At 48.6% G+C, this 17158-nt stretch overlaps 1 protein-coding gene across 1 annotated transcript in view; it reads left to right on the top strand.

Moving 5' to 3' along the window:
- The first annotated feature begins 2536 nt into the window (after positions 1 to 2536).
- The window catches only part of CABLES1 (Cdk5 and Abl enzyme substrate 1), a 75910-nt gene continuing 61288 nt past the window's right edge, over positions 2537 to 17158 (top strand). The window contains exon 1 of the mRNA XM_050891034.1: positions 2537 to 3063. Coding sequence (XP_050746991.1) covers positions 2537 to 3063 — 527 coding nt within the window. The remainder of the gene's footprint in view (positions 3064 to 17158) is intronic.

The raw sequence follows: 17158 nt of genomic DNA, 5'->3' as shown, positions 1-17158 counted from the left end.
GATTTATCCCATCACAAGAGTAATTTTGTGAAAGGAGTGCACACTTCTGCACTCATAAAAACTGTCCCAAGTTAGACCAACCTCTGGAACTCCACCTGGCGTTTTGGTGGTGGTTCTCTTCCCCAGACCTCTATCTCGTGAGAGGCTGGATTTGAAAAATACGCTCCAGGACTCAGTTGCCATAGCAAGCTTTTCAGCTCCAGAGAAAAATACACACTGTGGCTGCTTCCCCTCAGAAATGCAAGAGGGAAAAAAAAAATCCCAGTGTATGCCTTAGTCAGATGTAATGTGGGAGAACTGAGTTTCATGACCTATCTACCATCTAGTAGTAGTCCTTGGACCAGAGGACAGCATCCAGTGAACATGCTGACTATCAGGCTACAAAGCTGCAGCATTTCTCTGTGGCCCAGGAGCCCTCCTCCAAAAAGTCCTGAATTCTTTTAAAAGCGGTACTGTCTCAAAAGGAGCATGGAGCTACTCCACAGGAGCTGAGTGCATTGCTGCCCCGACACCAGACATCCCACTGGTTCCCGCTGCAGGAATGGGGCCTCCGGTCAGAAACAGGCATTGCCTGCCCCATCAAAGGAAGGTGGCACGCCTGCAATTCCTCAGTCTTCCTCTCCAAAACAGAAGTTTGAAAGACACAGGGGTACAGAGCATCCTCCCAGCAGGGGGGAGATGCCAGTTGGGCTCTTCTCTGGGGAGGCGAGTCTAGCACTCAGGCCTACCCACTTCCCATCCAAATGATCTGTCCTTGACATGCCACAGGGACAGGCACACCAGTGCCCTCTGTTAAGAAAGACAGCATCAGCATAAACCTCAAGAGAGCAGGCTGAAATAAGAATGCCCATCTCAAAATAGCACTTACCTCTCTGAGAAAGTGGGATCTGGGAAACATCCTTTTCCTCCATCATTTCCCCTTCCCTTGCTCACTGCTTCCTGCTCAGGATGCTGCCTGTACAGCGTCCTTACCGCATAAGGAGCACACCCCAGGGACTTGGCCCCGTAAAGTTCAGGTTTTGTGGCACTCAGTGTCAGCAAAGGCCAAAGTTTCAGAAATCAATCAGTCACAGAGCTCGATTCTAAAGTCATTGAATGCTCAAAAGGTCAATTTTGAGAGGAACGCAAACCTGGGTCCATAGCTTCCTCCAACAAAAGGATTAGGTTCCCCTCTCTGATCAACCTAATTTTTTTTAATCAAATTAGCAAGCTTTTGATAAAATTCTAGGGGACATTACAGTATTTATGACAGTTTGTGATGGCTTGTAAATCATCTACCAATTATAACTGGAATATCATACAAGTCATTGTATTGAAGGCGAAGAAGGCGCACGACGCTATCTTCCAACAACCATATGTTCTGCTGTTTGTATGTATCAGTCACCCAACCCTTACATAAGCCGTTGATGAAATTATCATCACGGGACAAGAACACTTGTAGCACGGTTGAGCAGATCAAAATAAAGTAACAAAGAAATGAAGGAGCTTTATGCTGAGGTGGGACTGGCCGCTCGCCCTCCCCAAGCGGCAGCTGCAGCAGGAGGGAGCCTGCAGATCTGCAGTCAGCTGCGCAACAGCCGTCACTTCGGAAAAGACAGGGAATACACAAATTTGGGGCTTGGGCTACATACGAGAGGGCAAACTAAATAACTGCACTTTCTCTGCTGCAGGGGAGAGGGAAGGGTTGGGAGGGGGTTGCTTTAATGGTTTCGGGAACTTGTGAGATGTGACTTACACTGCAGGAGGCCGCCTGTGCGAGCTGGGGCAGGCCAGGCGCGCCGCACCGGGGGACGCGCCGCCGGCAGCCAAGCGCATCCCCGGGGGCTGCCCCCGCCGCCTCTCCCCTCCCGCCCGCCGGGGCGCCAGCGCCGGTCCCGGGGCACTTGGCTCCCACCCGGGAAAAACAGCGGAGCAGCAGCTGGGCCACTTGCCACGGCACGGCTGCAGCCCGGTGCCGCTCCAGCAGCCGCGGGCGGGCCGGGCCGAGCCGCGCCGCAGCCCCCGGGTCCGGTGCTGTCGGTGCCAGCCTCCCAGGGCCATGTGCTGTGTACTACGGGCACAGACTCCACCTTCCCCGGCTCCCGCCCGCCCCCACGCATCCAGGAAGGGAAAAAGAAGAGGAGGAGGAGGGAAAGGGGTGAAAGGGAAAAAAAAAAAAGAGAGGTTGAAAGGAGGGAGCTCGCCGAGACCCACCCTTCTCCTCCCTCCTCCTCCTCCTCCTCCTCCTCCTCCTCCTCCTCCTCCGGGCTGCTGGCCGGGCTTTTGTTTTCCTCCAGCTCCCCGTTTCCCACACGTGATTGCCGTGTTACTGCACAGGGCGCTCGGCGGCGCGGCTGCACCTATAAATACGGAGCGGGCGGGCGGCGGGGGCCCGGGGCAGCGCGGCGCGGCGCGGCCGGGCGGAGGGCACCTCCGCGCCACCCCCATGCACCCCGGCGGGCCGACGGCACCCATGCCCCGCCGCCCGCCCGCCTAAGGGGGAGGCAGCGAGAGGCAGCGCCCGGCCAGCGAGGAGGGGAGGGGGAGCCGGCCGACAATGGCGGCGGCCGCCACCGCCGCCAGCCCCGGTAGTCCCGCCGCCGGGCCCCTGCCGCCGCCGGAGCCCTGCCCCAGGAAGGGCCCGCCGCCGGGGCCGCCGCAGCCGCCGCCGGCGCGCAGCGACCCCCGCCGCAGGCAGGCCGCGCTCTCCTTCCTCACCAGCATCTCCCTCGACGGGCGGCCCCCTCCGCCGGGCAACGACGGCCCCGCCGCCAGGCCCCGCCAGGCCCCGCCGCCACCGCCGCCGCCGCGGCTGGGCAGCCCCCCGGCGGCGCCCGCCGAACCCCCCCGGGCCCAGGAGGAGGAGGAAGAGGAGGAGGAGGAGGACGCCTTCGCCGCGGTGCAGGTGCCGGCCGCCGCCTTCCTGGGCGCCGCGGCGGCGGGCAGCCGCGGCCGCCTCAACTCCTTCACGGCGGGGGTGCTGCCGGGGCCCTTCGGCCGCACCAGCCCCCAGGGCCCCGCCGGAGGCGGCGGAGAGCTGGGGCAGCCCGGCCCCGCCGCCGCCTTCGAGCTGCAGCGGTCCCGGTAAGCCGCGCCGCCGGCATGACGGATGCGGGGATGATGCATGCGCGGGCGACGGGCTCGCCCCTCGGGAAGGGCGGGCAGGGCAGCCGGTCGGCGGGGGGCAGCCGTGGGGAGGCCCGTTAGCCGCGGGGAGGGAGCGCCGGTGGCGCGGGGCCGGGCGGGCGCCTGGGCGCTCGGCTGCCGCCTGGCCGGGGCGGGGAGCAGCGGCACCGGCGGGGATGTGCGAGCGTGCAGGGGCAGGTCTGCGAAGGTGCCCGAGCCGCCTGGGCGCCAGCGGCTGAAAGTTTCGCTCCTGCGAAGCGATGCGGGCGTACGGCTGCAGAGCCGCCGTCCCTTGCTGCAGAGCCGCCGTCCCTTGCTGCAGCCGAGCGCTGCTCCGGGGCAGTTGTCGCCCCTTTCTCATGGCTGGTGGCGGATTCAGCCCGCCGGGCAGCCTGTCTTCCAGGCAGCGGGCTGGGAACCAACCCTGAGCCAAGTGCAGTGTGGCCAGAGCTGTAGCCCACAAAGGGGAAGGAAATCTTTCCATCGATGCCCGCGGATTACGGTGTACGCGCATGGTGTAAGCAGCGTCTCGCTGCCTCCCTAAATAAGCTCTTTATCTACAAGCACTTCGTGTTCCTCTGGGTTGTTCGTTGCCGCCAGGTACTCTTTTGCCTTTTAATAAGCTCACCTCAAAAGAATAACCTCACCTGCTTGAAAAGATGAGACTTTTGGCTAAGAAGGTGCAATCATATAAAAATGTGCAAATGCATATGGATTAATTGCTCCACGGGTACAAAATCGTCTTCCTTCACTTCTTCAACAACATATTCGGCTATCAAAGGCTCGGGGGGGGGAAGAGCCGGGGAAGAAGCTGGAGGAAATGACTGCTCTCCCCAAACCCACATCGGTCGCCACTCCCACATTCCCCATTTGCCACACTCCCTTCTTGTTTCTCCCTTGGACAAATAGGTAGACTTTGAGTCACATGTTATTGCAAGGGTTTATAAGGGTAATTGAGCATAGATTGCTGTAGAAAAATCCCTTTCAAAACCAACTAGCTTAGAGAAATTGGAGGTATTCCAGGAGAAAGTTGTCTTAGCTGCGTGCCCCACCGTTGGTTGTTTTTTTTTTCTTCCATCTGGATTGTACTGGTGGCTTTTTTGAGCCCTTTTTCAGGTGCTGTGCTAGGGAGCCCCACCTTCCCAAGTAAAATGCCTGCTGGTGGGTTACCACCCATCTTCTCCCAGTCATGTGTCTCTCAAAACATTTCCTGCAGTGACAACCCTCTAATTCCGCCGTGGATCACCAGCACGGCAATGTGACACACACACACTTGTGCATTTTAGTCTGTGACATGGTTCTGCACACTGCTGCCTGTGGCCTTGTGAGTCAGGAGTGACCCACAGACCATGATTTGGGAATTGCTTTTCTACTCTTGAACTTTTTACTTGTTGGTGATAATGCACTTGGCAGTACCCTCTTAGTGTTCAAGAGGCTGGATTCTCCTTGGCCTTCCAGTTAGTGAGTTTATTATTCATGCAGGATTCCTGTGTTACCTTTCTGGATTCCCAAGGATCCTCCTTTTTTTTTTTCCTTGCTTGCACACTTTGATCCTGTGCTCAGTTCTGGGAAGGATGCTCAGATCTCACCTGTATCACTTCTTTCCTCAGCCCTTCCCCTTCATGTCATTGTTTTCCCTTGCCACTTGCCACTCTCTGAATTTTTCCTTCCACAACCAATGCTTTTTTTTTTTTTTTTGTTACATGAGAACAGTGTGGAGTTTAAGAGGGAAAGGTAATTACTGTTTTTGTTTAAAACCTAGAAATCCAGCGTCGTGCAAGTTCCGCTGTGCTGCTAGCATGCAAACAGGCTGAATGGATAGCCCAAGTCCATGGCAAGGGAAATCACCTAACGAAACCTTGTCAGGGTGCTCCTCCAGTCCTATAATGGCCCTCCTTTGTGCTGTATATTTTCTTGTGGTGTAAAATGTAAGGAAAGTGCCGGTTTTCTCATGCTCTTTTGTTTTCTTGAGAGCTAAATTCAACTGTGGCCGAGACCTTGCATAACTCCACTGACAAGTGTGAGGCGCTCTATTGTAGCACTTGCTTACGGCTGGCGCCGGTGCAGGAGAGCTCTGGATTATGCCCCTGGCTTTGCTGCCTGCTGTGACACTGCACATGTGCAGCCTGGGGCAGACGTTGGCCTGCCTTCAATAGATTTGGTTCTGTTCTGGAAAAGGTATATATTTTTAAACATCAGGAACGGACAGCTGCAGACCACGGAGGTTGTGTCGAGCGTTTGCTCCTCGTTATCTCAATGAAAAGATGTGGTAGGGGCTCGGATTGCTGGGTTCACTTTTAGCTGCACAGAAGATAAATTGCAGGCATGCACAGGGCTGGCACAAGCCCAGGGACGGAGGGTTTGGGCAGACCTTCTGCTGCTCTCTTAATGGAGAGGAAGGAGCCAAATGGCCAGCACATGGCCTGCCCTTCTCAGCGCGACGGGGTGGGAATCACAGCAACTGCCCAGAGACAGGCATTAGCTCACCTGAAGGGGGATGCGGAGAAGCAGAGAGGAAAATCAGAGATTTTTTTTGTAGTTTGTGCGTGCATCTGCTGTCTCTCCTCCCACCCTTCCTCTCTCCTTGCAGCAGGCTTGAAATTGAGTTTGATGCATCGTTTGACAGACTAGTCCTCTGTGCTGAGACACGTGAGTTATGTTGTAACGTGAAACCATTTTCTATTAAAGTATCAGGCAAGACAGGCTGCCTTCTGTTGTTTTTATTTAGTTTTCAGAAACCATTGTGAACATATAATCAGAGTTTCCTGGCTTTTTTGTTTGTGTTAGCAGTTTGTATAATTGCGTACTAGTTTATATTTAACAAGGTTATCATTAATGTGGTTTGGGTTTGTGCTCTATGTGTATTCACAAGAAACAAATGATACAAAAAAAGAACATGGAGCTTCTAGCTGTTCGGAGGCTAGTATGTAATTATATGTAAATGGAAAAAAAAAAAACTTGTTCAGAAGTCGGCTTGTTGATGCCAAAGGCTCCTGTCTAGTGCAGAAGGAATTTGTCTCAGTTTTGTGGTGAATGGGTGGCTGAGGACACGAGGCTACTGGAAACTAGGGCCAGGTTCTGCCAGGTTTTCCTTCATGTCAAATTATAATTCATTCTAATAGCTTCATCTTAAATTAGCTCTGTGGAACAAGATTTCAGCAACACTGGTTTAAAATCATTTCAGATCCTGGAGGTTAGGTGATGGTCCCAGGTACTTGTTTTTATGTATGCCTAGAATTCTTGTTGCCATTGTTTTCTTTGGGAAAAATATTGCTGTTTCCATACCTGAGGTTTCCTTTTCTGCATAAGGCCTTTTCCAGTGGGCCGGGTGGTTAGAAATGAGCGCATGCTTTTTTGTGTTGGGTTTTTTTTTTGCTGAGGAAGCAAATCAGTGATTGGATTTGGAGTTTAAACATCGCTTACAGTTGCATTTGTCTGTGTCACTGTGTCAGGCTTGAAGGCAGATGGGCAGGAGAATTCCTTCTGGGAGCAGCTGGTGCTGGGAAGGAAGCAGAGAGGAATATCTGCTGAGTGATCACTGCGGGGGAGGTCCACTCAGAAGGACATTGAAGTTATCGTGGTCCAAATAAATTTATCTTCAGAATTTATTGACCTACAAGACAAATCTCATTTCCTGAGTAATTCTAAAATTAATTTATGATTAGTAAAGCTTGTGGAGATTCAATTTGTTTCTACCCATTAGAAAATACAGAGCTGCGTATGGCCTCAGCATTCATCTTCTGGAGAGATGCAGTGAAGGGGGATACTGGAATGGTTGACTTGCCTGGCTTTTGTAGGGCTCACAGAGTGCGATGGGTTGTTAGTGCTGGCAGAAGCCTCCAGGATGTTGTTGAGGAGCTGAATCCCATGGTTTAGTTTTGTGTCGGAGGGCTGAGAGGTCAGAGCCTGGTCCTCCGCAGCCTCGGGTGGGCGGGCAGTGCCGGCTCAGCCCACCACAGAAGACGCCTCCGAACTGAACACGCCGGAGACAAAAGAAGAGTCTCTCAGAAACAAGTGTGTTACAGGCAGAGTCCTGAAAGATGAGCAAAACAAAGAGCTGGGGGCACCATCCACCCTGCGGGGTCATCCCGGCATCAGGAGTTGGCTTGTGAGCCGCTGGAAGCACATCGGACCTTTTGTGTGTGATGGAGGCTCTGCTATTCACTGAACCTAAAGCCCTTCAGGCAGCCCGAGTTTCCGAATGACGTATACAAGAATAGCGTGAAAACAGTAATTTAATGGTCTGAGAAGTGAATGGGAAGTGCACATGCTGAACTAAGTCTTTTCATAGGTGTGTGACCTTGTATACCACTGATGGTTGCTGTCTCTGAAGAAGGGATGCTTATTGACTTCAGCTGCCACTTCAGGAGGCTAAATGGCCTTCCTTTGCCACCTTGAAGAGAGGACGTTCAACAACAGGGTTAAGACTGGGGTCATAAGGGCTGTTGCACTGGTTGCACCAGCGTCCTGCTGCATCTCTTGGGGCAGGTCCCTCACAGCCCATTTTCACTGCTACAGGCCCTGTATAAGTCAGTTGCCCCCCAGGAGAGGGCTTGCAGTCCCCATGCACGTGGCTTGCAAGCTCCTCCAGGAGTCCTGTGAGGGACACTGAGCGCACCCACGTCCTTTAGCGCAAGCATACTTGAGAGGCTGGGTCCTCACGGTCACTTCAAGCTGTGCAGGAACAGTCACTGACTGCAGGTGGGCTTTCTGAGCTGTGCAGGTGCCAAGCATGGCCAGCCCCACACCCACACTGACCAGCATCCATCACCGTTGGTCGCTGCCAGCCTTTTCCCTTGTTCAGGGCACAGGTTTGAGCCTCTCTGTTGCTTCCTTGAAACTTGTGGAAATGTAGTCATCTTCCAGATGTTAGCTGAAGTTGACCAATGGTTCAGAAGTCACTGCAATACGATGATGCAGAGACAGATGGACAGCATAGATGCATCAGTCTTGTTCCCTTAATATGCAAAGTTTCAAAAAAAAATCCCACAGAAGTTTGTTCTGGCATATTTTAAGCTTTTATTATGCTACTTAGCAAGCATCTCTGGCAGATAAAAAAGGTAATATTCATCAGACAAGAAAAAAACCCCTTTGCTGTCAGTTCTGAAGAGGAGCTGGGACAGAACGTAGTGTTCACTGCTACTAGGGAATTAATTAGACACCTTCATGGAGGGAAGGACGCTGAGAGGGAGCTGCCTCTGCCGAAGCCTCAGGACTCGGCAGGTTTTGGAGTGAGATGGCCGGTAACACGTGAAAAGTTGTGTTTGTGTTGGCTGCCTTCGCTGGCCGCCAATTCAGAGCTTTCTAGGTCCAACCCTGCCTTGGGAAGTCCCGTGGTTATACTGCTCAGGTGCCTAGCTGGTATGCGGTGACCCTTCATTAGCTGTCAGGAGAGTGGAGCAGCGAGACATTTCAGCAGGTTTGCTTATGTGGGCAATGCATTTCTATTACTCGATTTTTCTTTTTGCCCTTTTCTTTACCAGCAAAGCTCCTGTGCAGGCAGCCAGACCGGACCTTTTCCTTAGGAGCCTGCTACACAGCTTTCTGCTGCACAATACTGCTGCAAGCATCTTGAAATGATGAAGATCGGTAGCAACCATGTGAGTCACCAGGCCTCCAGACCATCACAAAAACATAGTTTGATGGTAGATAGATAGGATAATGACAGATCATAGTATGCTGACAGCTTTTGGATAGGAAGTACGCTTTAATCTGTAATTATTATGACTTTGAGAACTCTTCTGGTGGAGGATATAGCTTAGCTTGGAACAGTTCAAAACAGCTAAAACACAAATATGAGATTCCCAAGTGTGCTCTCTGAAAGCAAAAAACCCTCTAGTAATTCCGTGGCTTCCTCGTTTCAAAGAAGTAAATATCAGGTGGGCTGTCCAGAGGGTCTGTGGAGTGGCAAGTGTGATAGGAGGTAAAGACAAGAAGCAGAACCAAATCCTGATTTTTTTTTTTTTTTTTTTTTTTTTTCCCCCTCTGATTTCAGCTGTTCATATTCTCTTAGGCAGGATTTCCACTACACAAACATAAAGGCTCACCTTCATAATTTAATCTGAAAATGCAGAAGTTTGGTTTTACATGGTGGGACTTCTGTACATTTAAACTTCAGTAGACACCAGCTTATCCCATGATAAATATGGGAAATCAGTTTCTATCTGAGCCATGCAAATATCCACAAAATTCACCTCTGGATGTACGCTAATACCTCCAAGGATGTAATCAGTCCTTTCTGACAAACACTCTCTTCTACACCCAGAATTGCTATTGATGGCTGTGGGACTGCCACCAGCTACCAGGCTTAGCAACACAGCAGGTGCAGCAAGACACAGAGCTGGCTCTTTTCATAACCCAACTAAAAAACCCCTTGCCAGTTTGCTGTAAGAAGTATTATTCCTAGAAAATGGAAATGACATAATTTGGCATATGGAGAGTATATATCTGCCGGCCTGCAGTTTGCAAATAACATGCTGAGAAATTTAAGGAATGGTATTTGATTTCATAAGAAGGGCTTAGCAGAAGTTTTATTTGCTGCAAGGGTAGGGTAAAGAGCTCAGCAAATCAGTTAGGAGAAGAAAATTTCATCGCTGGTTGGAGAAACATGATGTGCCAGTGGGAAACTTTTAGGACTCTCAGGATTTGCTTTTCAGGCTGCAATATGCAGATTTAGAGGAGTACATATCTAAGGAACTGTGAGGTTCCTTTACAGGGGCTACTGTGTTATATTCGTAGCAACTGCTTTCCTGTCATGAATGCTAAATGTATTTTCTGTTCTCATGATGTATTTCAAGGTCAACACTGCTCTTAGCAGCTACATTTCAGAGTTTTTGCCTAAGGAAGGTTTTCTATTGTGGAAAATTTAGAAGTGAATGAAAGTGAAGCAAAGGCTACCTTCCTTTCTAGAAGTATTTTTTTTTAAAGTCTTTCACCCTACATATTAATATAAAGGACAAGTACATGTTCTTAGCAAGCAGTTGTGTTTTCCTCCATGTTGTTATAGGTTAGGCTAGCAATTTTGTGAAATTGAGGTTTGGGGAAAAAAAGACTCCCCACAACTGAAATGTGTTTTCCCCTGCTTGTCTTGGATGGCAGAGGAAGGTATGTCCTTTCTGACCCAGGATCCTGCAAAGTCTGAACTGTACATTTACATATGTATAAAATTACTCAGTTAAATCAAGCACCAGTGTTGAAGTTATACAAGTAAGTAAATCTTTGCGATATCAGGGATTTTACTGTATAATATTGGTGGGATTAAAAAATAGAAAGCTGGATAACTTTATGTATAATAATTTTTCAGACAACAATGGATTGCGTTTTGGTGCTCCTACAAATAATCATATTACCAAGGTAAATATGATTAGGTTTTCAAATCTACATGCTGTCAAGGCAAATCAGACATAAGCACATCAGTTTATGGGTAAAGGCATTCAAAAGAAGCATAAATTTTCCTGCAAAGAAAAAAAAATCCCCTGATTTTGTGTAACAGGAAAAATCTGTAAGGTGACATTATGCTGACTTCTTTCTGCACCACATCATGCAGTTGGAACTGAGCCGCGTGGAACACAGAGGGATGAAGCTCTTCAGCTTGCTTTTCCCACTTTTCCCTTTCTCTGGGCTTTGGGTAGGATGTTGAGCACCAAGAAGTCAGTAGTGCTACTCGGTTTGCAGCCTGCTTGCAGGTAACTGTTTTTTTCTGCCATCTGCATGCTGTCTGCTGTGTGTGGCCTCGCCCATGACTGTACAGGACATACCTGCATATATTTTTTGTGTAGGCACAAGGGACAGAGAAGTGATACTGGGATGCGGTGGTGGTGCCAGTGCAGCCTCAACAGGCACCAACCACTAGGCGCTGTTGCTGTCCTTGGAGTTGAGCTTGTGCCTTCTGCAGGGTGGGAAGGCTGGTGATGGGTCTCTCTCTGTCCCCTCCCCTCCCTGGGGCATTATTTCCTTTCCCATTTCAGGATGGAGAAAGAGCCACTGCAAGTACAGGGTCAACAACTCCCAGTAAGGAAAGTGGATGGGGAAACGTGCGGGAGGCTCCCGCATTCCCAGCATCGTTGTTTCTGGTGGGTCTGCCGTGGGTGGAAGTGCAGGGAGAGGTCCCAGCCCTCCAACAAGGTTGGATCACACAGAGGTTAATGTACCAGAAGGGAAGAGGAGGCGGTGAGAGACCTCCAGCTGAGCTGTCTCCTTGTCCGACAGGAGGTGTACATGCTGGCATGGTGGCATGGATTTTAATTTCATCACGATGAAAGGGTCAGATGTTATTACCATTGCTTTTTACAGAGATAACTCACAGCACTGGAGCAGCCTGTTCCTCACTGTGGCTGCTAGCAGAGAAGCGGATTATAACCCCAGCGTGGTGATGTGCCCTTTGAAGGGTGCAGACAGCACAGCTTTGCCAGCCTACTTCAGAGGGAGATCTGCTGAATTTTAGTTTCCTGGGTGCATGGTGCTGGAGGAGGGGTGAGCAGACCCTCACTGCCCCAAGGACCTAGGATGCCTTCTGCACTCAGGGAGGACCATTGTGTCACCTGGACAGATGTCTGGTTTCATCCAATACCCCCAGCACATGTAGGGCTGGAGAAAGGGGAACCAGGAGATGAATGTCACATAAGGCCCTTTGCCTTCAGGCCTGCTTGGATCACATACATACGTTTGTGTGTACACAAACACAGTCCATACCTACAGTTCAAGAAGCTCTCGTTACTCCTTGTTCACACTGGCATGTGCTAGGAACCTGCACTTCCCACCCCACTGTACTCAGCCTGTCTGAAGGATGTAACATAAAGCGGAAGCTAGATGTCAGCTATGGTCTGAAATGTGTCTTGAAAACATCTTATTCTTTTATTTTTTTTTTTACTCACCAACTTTATTCCTTGTGTTTTGTCTGTCATGCCCCTCTACAGACAAAACTTTTATTTTCCTGTTGCTTCTGCACTTGTGTTAGTACCTACAGATCCAACAGAACAGGAGATTAATTTCCTCCTTTTTCAGTCGAGGTTGCAATCAGCTACACCCAAGCAAATGCAGGATGACAGAAGGATTGCCCACGTGTCCGTGGGGTGTGGTGAACTTGATGACAGAGAGCTGCATGAAAATGAAGACTGCATCTTGATACTTGGGATGTGGGCAGAGTTGAGCAGGCTTGGTAGTTACAAGCAAACTTCGTAGTTCTCTGAATTTACTTAAGTGAATGATACCATTTCCAACTAAAACACGGAGGTGTTTTTTGGGTAATTGGAAGAGAGGAAGAACAGCTTTCAGATGCTGCAGTGCAAAGTATGGTTTAATCGCTTGGGTAGGTGAGTCGTGCAGGTGCTGCAGCAGGTTATGTAAAAAGGCATGGAAAGCTCTCCGTCTGCTATTAGTAGTCTTGGAAGTGTGGTCTTTAAAACACAAAGGTGTAATTATGTTTTCTAAAATGGAGTTCACATAACCTCCTGTCTTCAACCCATTGTGTATCTTAGGAACCTCCTTAATTTTATGAGGCTGTTTTCTTAATTCAAGCAAAACTGGGTTTGATTTTTAATTGGTGGTGTTTACTGTTTTGTAGAATGCCATCTTTTAGCATAACCTAATCCAGAAGAAGTGGCAGCTAAGAGGTGGTTGCTTAAAAAGGCAGAATTATTTACAGCAGAACACAAAGTGCCACTGTGGAGTACCTCCAGCGTGACCTTTGAGATTTATTTGTAAAATCCGTATTTTTCCGTGTGCGTGACTTGCCTCAAGATAAAATGCTTTTCTATTTTAGAAGGCACTCCAGGTAGTGCAGAACTCACGAGCAGCCTTGCAAATAGCAACTGTCTGTGCACGTTTGTTTTAAGGAACAGACTTCATTGTCCAAGGTTTTTTGCTTCTGTTTGTTTTAAAGATATTATTATAAATATTGGTTTCTTGTTTGTTCATTAGTTTCCTTATTGATGTAAGGCTATTCAAGTCAAAGATAGTGCTAGGGTGTAACAGGGAGCAGAGTTTGAGCAAATGCATTTAAAAGTAAAAAATATAAATTGTAGGAATTTGTCAGCACCCTTAAATAGGCACTTTCAAGGCAGTATTTTCTGTTGCTATCCTCATGCTCTGTGTGAAGGTTGAATGGACGGTGTGAACAGAAATGTGTATTTTCTTGCAGTAAGTTTGTGAGCTCGCAAGCTTCCTTCTCCGGGAAGGATGTAGCCTTGCAGCAGGAGCGAGGATTTTTTTTATGGTGTGGTACCGATGCTGTGCTCAGTGCTGTACAAAATGCCGTTACTCCTCCATGTCCCTTAGGAGCTAAGCCCCAAGCCCACGAACTGTTTCATGCAGTAGGGCACTGCACAAGGGTGTGGGTTGTAACTGGAATTCACTCCCTTGGGGAGGATGGGGTGGGAGCGAAGGGGCTGGAGTGAAAAAGCCCTCATGAGCCGCTGCGTGTTTGCAAAGGTCGAGGCATCTGAAAATGAACGGGCTCTGAATTAATTGCAGGGTTGCTCAGGTACAAATGAGAACAGGATTAGGTCTGTCTTTTCTATTTTAGGTGCGGAGGTAATATTTCCAACCTGTCAAGCAATTGTATATCTTGAATATCTTAATGGATAAATGAACGTGATATCAACAGTTGAGGGTGACACGGTCTTTCATGTAACTGGCAGTTGTCTTGCAGTTGTTGCAGTTCTCTTGTTTTGTACGATCCCCAGGAATATTTCAACATGGTCTTGTCTGGGGTTTTTTGTGTGTGTCATTTACATATGTTAGAAGAAATGCAGCTTTTGAGAGGCTCTTGACCCTCACATCCACTTTCCCAAGATGTGGGGTTATGGTAATGAAGACTTGACTTCACTTCTCCAGTGTTTGTTCTGAATTAGATGTCTGTCTTGTGTTATTCCAGCTAAAGAGAACAGAGCAGTTGAGCAATTCAAGCTGGGATTTTTGAAGGAGCCTCTGAACCATGAATTTTGAGGAACTCTCTGAGCTCCTTTGAAAATCTCACTTTGAAAAGACAGCATGTGCTTTTCCTTTACGGGTTTTCACGACTCTGGCTTACTGCACTGTCCAGACCTGCTCCCATTTGTATACTTGCCCTCCCTGGCATTTTTTTGGGGAGCGGTTGGCGTTGTTGTGGAATGTAATTGTGGTTCTGCTTTTATTGAAGTTAACAGCACACCTCTGGTTTAATCAGTGGGTCACAGAGCTTGCTTTGTGCTGACACATTAATAGAAATGGACAAAAATGCTCTTTATAAAACTTGAAATGTGACTTTGGAGGCCACAGCACTACTAATCCTTTGCATCTTAGGCCACGGAGGGACATGGGCCATAAGAAGCAGAAAACTGAGGTGCAGGTTGTGCTTTGCTAACACAATGTGATTGTAATTCTCTGATTGCTTTTCAAGCTGTTGTTTCCACAAGCTCAGAACGAGAGCAAAATTGGAATAAAAAGACATCTCAAAGGCTTGGTCAGCTCCTCACACGATGTGCCCGTGCCATGCTGTGGGGTGAGGTCAGTCCCACCGGGCTGCACTCTTTCTTGTTTTGTGCAAGCTGTTTAAATACCCAGTGTGCTGAAACAAAGCTAAACAAGAACCACCGGCACTATAAATTATTTAAACCTGGAGCCTTTGCAAGAGAACTGGGCCTTCTCCATCCAGAAGGGCCATGTCTGTGTCGACACGCAGCATGGCCCAGCAGGAGAGGGTCGGTAGAGCCAGGAGCTTGGTGCTGAGGACCAGATGTCCACGCTACGGACGTTCAGACCAGCTCTAGCCTGGACCTGTGGACTGGACACCCAGCAGTAGTTGGAGGACGAGTGGTGTGCTCCTGCAGTGTGTCACCTGGCTTCCCGCTGTCGGAGGGGGAGCCTTCATGCTCCAGGGCTGCTCCGCGCTGCAAAGAAGAGCATGTCGTAAGCGGGCATGGTTGGGAGACTTGCTTCAAAAGCTTGTTTCTGAGCCAAAGTCAAACAAACACGGTGGAGATATGCCCATAGAGTCTCAGTTCCCTGTTCTGGGACAAAGGGATTCATATTGAGCTAATTTAAGTTTCTCATACCCTTCCTTCCACTTGGGTTAATACACTTTTTGTTTCACCCTGTGAATTCAGATGCCTTTCCCCTAGTCATTTCCATTGGAAATTACTGACTTCCCTCTTTCCAGTGGGGGTTTTAAAAAGATTTTGTAGGGAAAATGTTTTTTTTTTTTGCTTGTTGAATCAGAGCACTGGGCATCTGTTTTCTTTTTACTGGTCAGTTGTGGGCTTTCTAAATCTTCATTTCGTAATGTGGTAGATAAATGGATTTTTTTTTTATTACGGTTATTCACATTAACAGATGTCTTTCCCGTCTGTTTAGTGGAAAAGGTGAAACAGGAAAACCAAAATTTCAAAATTCTGTATCACATGTTGACGGCAGTTTGTGAGCTTGATCAACACAGAGGTCTAATGTCATACCCAGCATGGTTTTACCCTTGCCTAATGCTGTTTTTAGACGTGAACATGCAGTGGCTGAGGAAGTAATGGTTTCTGTTTATGAGGTCTGGAGAGGAGGGTTCATTTGTTTAATTAAAAGAAAGAAAAAACCCCACATTTATACAAAGTGTAGCTAATTTCACTTTCCGTGGAAGCAATAAGGCAAAATTTTGCCTGTGACTTCTATGTAAGTAGCTAGCAAATGACCCTTCATGTTAGATCCCACCCGAGATTTGCAAGGGGGAACCACATCAGGGTTTCGCACAGAGGTCGAGGGTTGCGCTCCTCTGGCCCCACCATTTGCAGCTCCTCACATGCATGTTTGTGCTTCTCCCCTTTCCCAGCCAGATGCAGGCAGCGGTTGGCAAACACATCTGTGCATCTATCTGCTCTGACCCATCCAAGCACAAAGCCGTTCCCCTCTCCCCTCCACGTTAGACAAGCTCATTATTGTTCAGGTCTGAGGAGGCAAAGGATGACAGAAGCAAAACAATACAAGTTTTGTATAATTTGGTTTTTTTCTGCTGCTGTGGGGGCCGTGGCCCTTCTATAGCGGCACTCAGTTCAAACTTCTTCCTCTGCAGAAACTTGTGGGGAGGAGGGAACATGCTGCGGGTGCTTGGGCAGTCAGAGAGACGGCGGCAGAAGTGCATTTTTGATTCGTTCGCTGGATGGATTCTTTGTAAGATGCTGCTGCTTCTAAAGGAAAAATAAAGGCATATAAATCTCCTGTTTTCCAGATAGTGGTTAGCAGATCCTGCCCAAGAGAGGAGATCTTCCCAGTTCTCCTTATCACTGTCACAGGTAACAGAATGCTGCTCTGTTAGCACTCGCATCCCCCATTTTACTTGTTGAACGTGTACAGATGGTTTCCCGCTGTCGGGTTCGAGTATCCCGATTACGACTGCCGGGAGCGCTGCTGGCTGCCCCGCGACAGCGCCTGTGGGAGAACCTGAGCATTGGCTGCAAACCCCTCGTCCACTGCCCTCCCCGCAGCCGCTGCCTCCTTATACCTTCTTGCTCTGGAAAGCTTCACTGTGGGCACACAGATTACTTGACCATCCTTTTTCTTGCTGACATTGTTCTTGCAGTCTGTGAGGCTGTGTAGCGCCTGTTGGAGCGTGGTGGGATGGCTGGAGCTGTCACTGTGAAGGTTTTAGATGTGCTTTACTTCAAACAATAGCTGTATGTCCACATTATATTTGTCCTTATTAGTACAAGCAAGGATGTTTATTTTGTATTGATAGCTCTATTTATTCTTTATGAGGTGCAGGGATAAGTTTTTCCAGTTGCTAAAACACGTTTTTTTGCTGTCTAGAACTGCAGCAGTTCTATTCCAAATTTGGTTTTCAGGTTTTTTTTTCTTTTTCTTAAAAACCTTCAAAGCATGGTATGCTTGTTGTGGTTAGGTGCAAAATTAGTTCAGATATAAAAAAACAAGGGAAGGAATTAGGAAGGGGAAATACTCAGTCCTAGAGTACCCCTTCTGGCTAATGTAAATACAGAGAAATTTTTGTATGCAAGCAAGTTCAAAAGGATGCTAAACAGTTTGTCTTCATACGTTGTAGTATAGTCATCAGGATACTATTTTCTGTGTATTACTTACT

The sequence above is a fragment of the Gymnogyps californianus genome, chromosome 2 (genome assembly GCF_018139145.2).
Source record: "Gymnogyps californianus isolate 813 chromosome 2, ASM1813914v2, whole genome shotgun sequence".
In the NCBI taxonomy this organism is placed as follows: domain Eukaryota; kingdom Metazoa; phylum Chordata; class Aves; order Accipitriformes; family Cathartidae; genus Gymnogyps; species Gymnogyps californianus.
Note: the sequence above shows the minus strand (reverse complement) of the source record. Positions and strands in the feature narration are given on the sequence as shown.